The 8,306-nt window shown below is 53.4% G+C and overlaps 1 protein-coding gene across 14 annotated transcripts in view; it reads right to left on the reverse strand.

Annotated features, from left to right (window-relative positions):
* CAMK2G (calcium/calmodulin dependent protein kinase II gamma) overlaps positions 1–8,306 on the reverse strand; it is a 161,669-nt gene that overhangs the window by 67,383 nt on the left and 85,980 nt on the right. For all 14 annotated transcript variants that reach the window (XM_024218716.2, XM_029912870.1, XM_024218709.2 and 11 more), the window contains exons 4-6: positions 6,542–6,596; positions 5,444–5,509; positions 2,349–2,421 (exon numbers count right to left, since the gene is read on the reverse strand). In XM_024218716.2, the coding sequence (XP_024074484.1) occupies positions 2,349–2,421; positions 5,444–5,509; positions 6,542–6,596 (194 nt within the window). The remainder of the gene's footprint in view (positions 1–2,348; positions 2,422–5,443; positions 5,510–6,541; positions 6,597–8,306) is intronic.

The following is an 8,306-nucleotide window of genomic DNA, read 5'->3' on the forward strand; positions in this document are numbered from 1 at the left end:
GCTGATGAGGGCTGAGCCCCTAGGGGCCATGTGTGAAGCAAAGAGCATGGACTAATTTATTTTTTAAAAGCAGAATGACAGAGATTGAGGAGCAGCTTCAGGGAACTGGGCTGGACGTGAGGAGGAACACACTAACAATCTCGGGAGCCCACCTGCTGGCCAATTCTACCAGAACTCCCTGGCTTTGGGGAGCCTGTCAGACCTTTCACATCCATCCCGTTGGAGGCCTTTGGAGAAGCGAGCAGGAAAGCACTGTGCTCATACTGCAACATACCGACTGGAGTGCAGGCCTACAGTGGAAAACGACTCTGCTATCCTGTGGCACAAAGAACCACCCGGGCTTCCATAGACTCCCTGGCCTTGAGCATTAGCATGCCCAGTGGTCACCTTTTCCACCCTTGAGGGTGCAGGCTTCACTGACACCATATAGCTTCCAGACGTGTTTATATTGTGCCCTCTGGAAGGTATTTTTTTATATCCTGCTTCTGCTGAGGTTGCTCTCTTCAGATTCCCAGGCTCATGTAACCTTCTCACCATAAAGCAGAGCAGTGCCAGAAGGGGGCGCCACCTTGTAGTAATCTAGGGTACGTCTAGTGTAGTGTAGTGTAGACGCAATAAATCGATCCCCGATCGCTCTCCCGTTGACTGCTGAACTCCAGCAGTGCGAGAGGCGGAAGCAAAGTCGACGGGGGAGCCGTGGCCATCGATCCAGCGCTGCGAGGATGCAAAGTAAGTAATTTTAATTCGATCTAAGATACGTCGACTTCAGCTGCGCTATTCTCGTAGCTGAAGTTGCGTATCTTAGATCGATCCCCCCCCAGTGTAGACCAGGCCTAGCAGAGCAGCTTCTGGCCGTCACATTCCCATGCAAGACAGAGTATGCTGCTGGACAGACAGGCCTCCTGGTGCAAAACTTTCACTTTTTGGAGTCAGATCAACTCCCAGTACAGCAGCAGGTACTCCACGGGAAGGGAGTTGAAAGCTCTCCTGTGAGGGGACTCTGGAGGCATAAGTGTGCTGTGGCATTGCAGAAGCCTGATTCAGCCAGTGCTTACTGGGATCAGCTGTTTGATTAAACTTGTAAGTAAGGCTACATTTTAGCCATGGGTATTTTTAGTAAAAGTCATGGACAGGTCATGTGCAGTAAACAAAAATTCGCTGCCCATGAACTGACCATGACTTTACTAGATACCCCTAACTAAAACTTGGGCTGGGGCACCGTAGGTGCTCGGGAAGGGCGGGCCGGGGGCGCCTTGGGTGCTGGCCCGGGACTCCCGCTGGTGCTGCAGTGGAAGAGTGGGGAGGCACGTGGCCAGGGACCCCCATTGGTGCGGGGGGGAGGGGAGGAGGCGGCGATGCACAGCCCGAGATCCTGCTGGTGCTGCATGGGGGGAGGGATGGGGGAAGGGTTAACGAGGCTGGCAGGCTCCCTATCTGGCTCCAACCGGCATGTCCCTGTAGCTCCTAGGGGGAGGAGTGGCCAGGGGGGCGCCGCATGCTGCTCCTATCACAAGCGCTGGCTCTGCAGCTCCCACTGGCCAGGAACCATAGCCAATGGGAGCTGCGGGTGCGGCGCCTGTGGGTACGGGCAGCACACAGAGCTCCCCTGGCCGCTCCAACTAGGAGCTGCAGGGACATGCTGGGGGGAAGCCAGGGAGCCCCCCAGGTAAGCGTCGCCATGCACCCGAACCCCCTGCCACAACCCTGAGCCCCCTCCCATACACCCAAATTGCTGCTACTGGCCCAGGGGTTGCCCAGCTCAGGGCAACCCCTGAGCCAGCACCAGCCGCTGCAGAAGTCGTGGAGGTCATGGAAAGTCACGGAATCCGTGAATTCCGTAACCGACATGCAGCCTTACTCATAAGGCTCTACTGATCAGCTACAAGAAAGACCGGCACAAGAGACTCATGTTGCATGACCCTGGCCTAGCCCTATGGCATGTCTTTGGCAATCCAAGTGTGGAATCAATATATCCATGCGCTATGCAAACCGAATCATCCTGGCAGACTAAACACCAGGCCCCAGGTCCTCACCAGGCTCTCTAGTGGCAGACCAGAAAGCGTCCTTCACTCTAACCAATTCCAGTATGAGACCCTCTGAATGCTGCGCCCTCCCCGCACCTGAAGCTGCCGCCCAGAGAGGCTGCCGCTGAGCTATGGCTCTATGGGAGCCCACCCGCCCTCTGGGGAAACCCCAAGGAGAACACTGGTGGCTTCAGGAACCTCCATGCCCCAGCACAAGCAAGAATTCCGATTAGCCAGCAACACAAGATGCAGACATCAGCCACCGAAGCTCCTGCCAATGACACCGACTGCCGTCCCCCTCCTGAGTAGTGAAGGCAGCATTACCTTCAAATCCCTGTGCACGATATCATGCTGGTGAATGTGATTCACGCTCTCCAGTATCTGGTGAATACAGTGGCTTCAAGACGAGCAGAGGGAGAAAAGGAGAGAGACACACAGGGTTACACACACTCTCAGCCTCTAACCTCCACTTCCCCACCCTTCCCAACCGTTGCAGGGGGAGTTCAGGGACTCTGGGTCAAGCCCAGCAGTTACCTGCCCTCAAACAGCTCCTCCAACCCCATCATGCCCACCAGCTGCTGCCAAACTACCACAGCTGGAATTTTGTTGCTTAGCAACAGGGTTTCAAAGACAGTTCAACAGTGGGCTTAGATAGCAGGACCTCACTGCCCCCTCCTACCATCCCACTGACCCCTTTCCCTGCCCACCTCCTTCCCCTCTCCCTGGCGTTAGGCACCGTGTTTGTTTTATCAGCTGAGGACATGCGTCCGCGCTTGTGTAAGCAGTAGCTCAGGGTTGGGCTAACAAGGCCAAGCCACAGAAACATGCTGCTAGGCCCGGCCCTAGCTTTCATGAAACAGCAGCCTACTCCATCAAGCTCAGGACGAAGAATCTGGGCGCCTGCCAATTGACACGGCTTTCAGAGCAGCATTTCAAGCACTTTACATACACAATGTGCACGCACTCCCCCCCCCCACACGCACCCGCTAGCCGGGCGCCTTTTAAGTACAGATCCCACTTAGGGAGTTAGAAGCTGAAAAACAGACTTGCTCTCTGCTGAGTGCACCGTGCCGCACTCCCCCAGCCCACAGAAAACCAGTGCCATTCTTGGCACTGACGCCACAGGGAGAGGAGCAAGATGTTATTTACACTTGGCTTGTCAGGGACAATGTTACACCCACAGAGCGCGTGCACCAGACACACACACACACAACTGAGATTGCTGGAGGAGGCTAGTCAGCCGGATAGCGGTTCCCGAGCTCTCGGGCTGGAGCAGATGCAGCAGCATTTACGTAGGTGTCATACTGAGAGAGGAAGCCTCTTTGATGTGGAAAGGAGCACAGATTTAAACAGCTCCTGAGGCCAGGCAGTCAGAGCCCATCTGTGGGAAGTGGGGGTGGTCGGCCTCCCTTGATAGTTCACTCTGGAGAAGCCAGAGCGGCCGCCCCGTTGGGAATAAGCAGATGTTTTTCCAAGTCTCAGGGGCCCGGGGTTTCTTTATGGATCTTACAGATTGGAAATGGGTGAAGTTGCTGCACTGTATATCGTTAACCCACCAGCCCCTCCCACTGGAATTGGCAGCACAAGCCACCAGGTCAGATTCTGTGAATATCTCCCCGCTCCCAAAACAAAAAAAAATGTATAATTAGAACAGAGCCAAGCCTGAGCGAGAGACTTTCTGGCCAAAAATGGCAAAAGTGCGAGGTGTCCCAGGCGAGCCAAGCGAGACGGATTGGCACGAACCTCGCTCTCCCAGCCTGCTCTGGAATTCAGCTCAGCTTGGCGTGCGGCTAGAAAGGGAGGGCTTTGTACTTGCTCAGCAAATGCTGGGCTCCGTGGGCACGGTTCGATCAGCCCAGCTTGAGTTGGAGGGATCAAGCACCCTCAGAGAGGACAAGAGGGCATTGTGTAGGCACAGACAAGAAGCAGCCCCCCATTCTCTCCTCTTCCCTTAACCTAACCAGGGTCCCCCTCCTCTGCCACTAGTGGTGTTCCTCACTACTGCTCCTCATTCCCATCCCCCTCCAGGGCACGGGGTGGTTGTGTGTAGGTGGGGACAATCCAATCACCTCCCACCCCCTCTGGACTGAATGGGATGAGCCAGGGAACATCACTCGGTCTGGGACAAACACGTCTGCAACAGCCCCAGAGCTGTTAAACGCATCCCAAGGGCTCCTGGCTCCTAACATCACCCGCTCCCTCAGAGAGCACCTGCCCCCCCGGACTTCCTCACCTTCAGCACACAGTGGCCTGTCGCAGCACATCCTGCAGGGGAGAGTGATGTGTAATGCTGCACTTCCAGAGCCAGGCAGCAGGGGGAGGCTCTAACTGAGCCACAGAAGGGGCAAACGAGCACCCAAACATTGCCCTGGAAATGCCTGCAAGGGCCACGCTCTGTTCTTTTATGTATGCCACAGAGCAGCTCCAGGAGTGCATCTCACACCTGAAGTGCCGCACTGTCACTCCAACCTAGGCACCCCAATGGTGCTCGCTCCATCGCTGCCGCACACCGGCTATTCCCGTCTCCTCCCAGGCTCTCCTCAGCTCCCCCTCCAGCCAAAGGCAGGCAGGGATAGCTCGCAGGGGCAGGGCGGGGTTCCATGAAACTTCACCATAGGCCTCTGCTCCCCCCTTCCCGTCTCCCCCAGACCAGAGCTGGAGATCCCATTTCAAATGCCCCCATCTCTGGAAGCAGACTAGGTATCCAGAGCCCACACCTGGACTGATGTGAAATGGGATACTGTCAACCAACAATTAAGGGATGGCCAGAGACGTCAGGAGCGAGCCCAGTCCAGACTCGTTTAGGGAAGCCCAACTCTTCAGGGGTGAAGGTAGGGGACACACAGAGGGGGGACAGGACTTAAGTCTGTTTAAAGTTGAGAACCAAAAGCTTTCCTTCCCATACTGTGCCTTGTGCTTCTAAGCACCTATCAGCAGAGGCTGTGAATGCTTTACACACACTGGGACAAGAAGCACCTCCATTTTACATATGGAGAAATTGAGGCACAGGTTAGTTGCACAGAACTGCCTAAGGCGAGCACGAGTTCCTGGTAGAGCTAAGAAGTCAGTAGTCCAGGTTTCCAGTTCTCTAATGTGACTGAAAACAATTCTTCCTCTTGTGCTTTACCCTTCCAAACACACATCGCTGCTCCCCCTTCAGCAGCCAGGTCAGACAGACGCCGGCAGCAGGCCCTCCAGACACAAGCAATGTATGCAAAGGGGGTCGGCCAAACGCCACACTGAGTCAGCTACACTGAATCTGTCACTGCTACAGCTGAAAGGCTGCATTAGTGATGGGATGCGGAGGAGGGGTTTCCCACATGGGGAGCATTTATTTTACAACACGGCCATGTGCAGACACGCTGTACTCTCTGACATGATCGGCACGTAACAGGGAGAGTCTGAGCACAGATTCTTACCTAGCATCAGCTTCACTGTAGTACTCTCTGGCGACAATATCTTCAAAGAGCTCTCCACCAGTGACCCTGGAGGAGACAGACCAAGGGAGGTTAGGAGACTCCCACGCGCAGCGAGGAGGCACAAGGGGTACACACTTGCTCCTGGGGTACCAGGCTGCCCTCTGCCAGCCTGCCTGAATCTTTGCCTGGGATTATCCCGAGGAAGGGCGAGCCAGGGCCAGAAACCTCAGAGCACCAGCTCCCCACTCACGTCAGAAAGGGCATCGAGAGCAACAAGGGATCATTACCCAAACAGCAGGGCATCCTTGCACTCACATCCACAGTGCTCTGGGTTCCACTTCCATAGCAAATAAGCACGGTGGGCACCAGCATCTTGAGCCACGTAACTGTAGCCAGTACAGATGCCATAAACACACCGGGCGCCCTCCCCCCCAACCCACCTATTGTATCTGTGGCATGGAAAGGAAACCTGTCCCCCTTGGAACAATCTCATCATTCCCTAAAATTAGATAGCAGACACAGGTCAGAAACTGCCATACTACATACCTCTCACCCCTACATTTGCTGCCAGGCAGTTCCTACATCCATCCCCACACACAGGACCCCTCTGTCCTACTTTCTGACCTCTCTCATACAAGCACCCCATCTATTCCCCTCTCCACACCCACATCTTGTACCCCTGTCCACCTCCCTCACATGCAGAGTTCACGCTGCAGAAGAAGCTGGGAAGGCTCAACACTACACACAGAGTCATGCAAGCTAGGACTGTACACCAGCCAATATTTCCAACGGTTTAAGGTCCAATGAGTCTTTTTCTCTAGGACACACTGATCTTCAGCTCCTTAACCCAGCATGAAACCACCTGTGATTTTGTTGCACAGTGACTATTATCCCTGGAGAGAAGACCAAAACCCTATTTTAGGAGGAGGTTCTTTGTCAGCTGATTATAGCCTTGTTGTCAAGAGCTGGGGTACAGGTCCTGGTGGGGAAAGGAGGGGGGGAAAATAGAGGTTCAAGGATCTTTTATTCTGCTCTTAAATCAGCACGCCACAGCTTTGTCTCAGCCACGAAGCACCAGAGCCAAAGGGAGGCACTTACAGATCAAAGACGAGGTAGTGGAAACCTTCTTCTGAAATACTGTCATGGAGCCGCACTGCAAAAAACACAAGCAAGAAACAAGGGACACTTAACATTTTCCAGATCTGATCCACTCCCCTTGGAAATCCACGACCACATTTCCCCAGTCCCGTCTGGCAGCCCATTGCTCCCTTCAGCCCCTTCACCTTCACTCCGGAATCTAGAACTCTCCCTCCCACCATACCTTATCCCAAATAATTTATGTGCATCCTTCACCTGCTCTCCCTCTAGCACCAGATCCAAGATACTGGTGCTATTGAGGAGAGAATAAAGCAAAGGGTTCAGGGGACACACCACGGTCCTCAAGATAAGGGGTCTCTGTTTTCAAACCTTATGTTTCAGGAATCCAGTTCAGCCGGTTGCTCTTCCTGAAAAATCTGTTCAGACTGTCTGCTAAAGCAAGTCTGCTTTTAAAAGTATCTGTCCTACCAACTAGCCTCAAGAGTGCTTTGCGGAGTCAAAAAGAGTTAGCAAAAAAATTACTGTGGGGAAGAGCAATTTCCAGGGGGAGATTTCCACCTGCAATTGGACATGAGAAGGCAAGTTGACGAGAACAGGACAGCTGGCTCCAGATGGCAAGAGCAGCAGAGGAGAAGGCTCTCAATCCACAAGCAGTGAGATCAATGGGAGCAAGTCAAGGGCGGGATCTTACAAACAGCAAAGCTCGGCCAGGATTATGGCATGAGAAGGAAAGCTCCGCTCATGATGCTGTGAGACAAAGGTGGGGCCCCAGAGATGCTGCATGTGTGGGAGGGCAGGCACCAGCAGTCTCCATGCACTGGGGTCAGGAGCGGTCACCGACAGGGTACTGCAGTAGTCCAAGCAAGGAGAGAGGTGGAGGGGTGAAAATTCCAGCAGAGCTGGAGTAGAGCCAGTGGCACACAAGGGCAGTGCTGCAGAAGTGGCAACAAACGGGTGTTCAGGCTCAGGAGAGCAGGAAGGAGAAGGAAATTCAGGATCAACGATGATGCTAAGGATGTAGTAAAGAGATCTGGGAAGTGAGTCACAAACACATATAAAGGAGCTAGGTTTGTGGTTCACAGTGCTCTTCCTGGCCAAGGGCAGCACTTCTGCCTTTGATACATTTGGATGAAGGAAGTGGAGCGTCATTTGGTCAAGACAGAAAGAACACAGACAGGGATATCTCAAAGATACACACAGTGCGGTGTCCATGCCTATGGTTAAAGGGAAGGCAAAGATGGCAGGTGACAAAGGCAGACAGGAGGATAGAAGGGAGGGCCAAGAATGGAGCTTTGCAAGCACCAGGCAGCACGGGCTGTGGAAGAGCCACCTTCAAAGACAGCCGAAGAGCAGTGTGATCAGTAAGAGTAGAGTCATGACAGGAGGGAACCAGAGATGCCTGCACAGCTAGGAAGATGGAGTGGTCCCCGGCATTAAAGGTTGCACAGAGGAAAAGAAGAATGAGCCTTCCCCACGAATCAAGGTTAGCTACACAAAGAAGGTTTCAGAGTAGCAGCCGTGTTAGTCTGTATCCACAAAAAGAACAGGAGTACTTGTGGCACCTTAGAGACTAACAAATTTATTAGAGCATAAGCTTTCGTGGGCTACAACCCACTTCTTCGGATGCATATTGAGTGAAACATATCGAGGAGATATATATACACACATACAGAGAGCATGAACAGGTGGGAGTTGTCTTACCAACTCTGAGAGGCCAATTAAGTAAGAGAAAAAAAACTTTTGAAGTGATAATCAAGGTAGCCAA

The sequence above is a fragment of the Terrapene carolina genome, unplaced genomic scaffold, assembly GCF_002925995.2.
Source record: "Terrapene carolina triunguis isolate 2854851 unplaced genomic scaffold, T_m_triunguis-2.0 Scaffold310, whole genome shotgun sequence".
NCBI classification, from domain to species: Eukaryota; Metazoa; Chordata; order Testudines; family Emydidae; genus Terrapene; species Terrapene triunguis.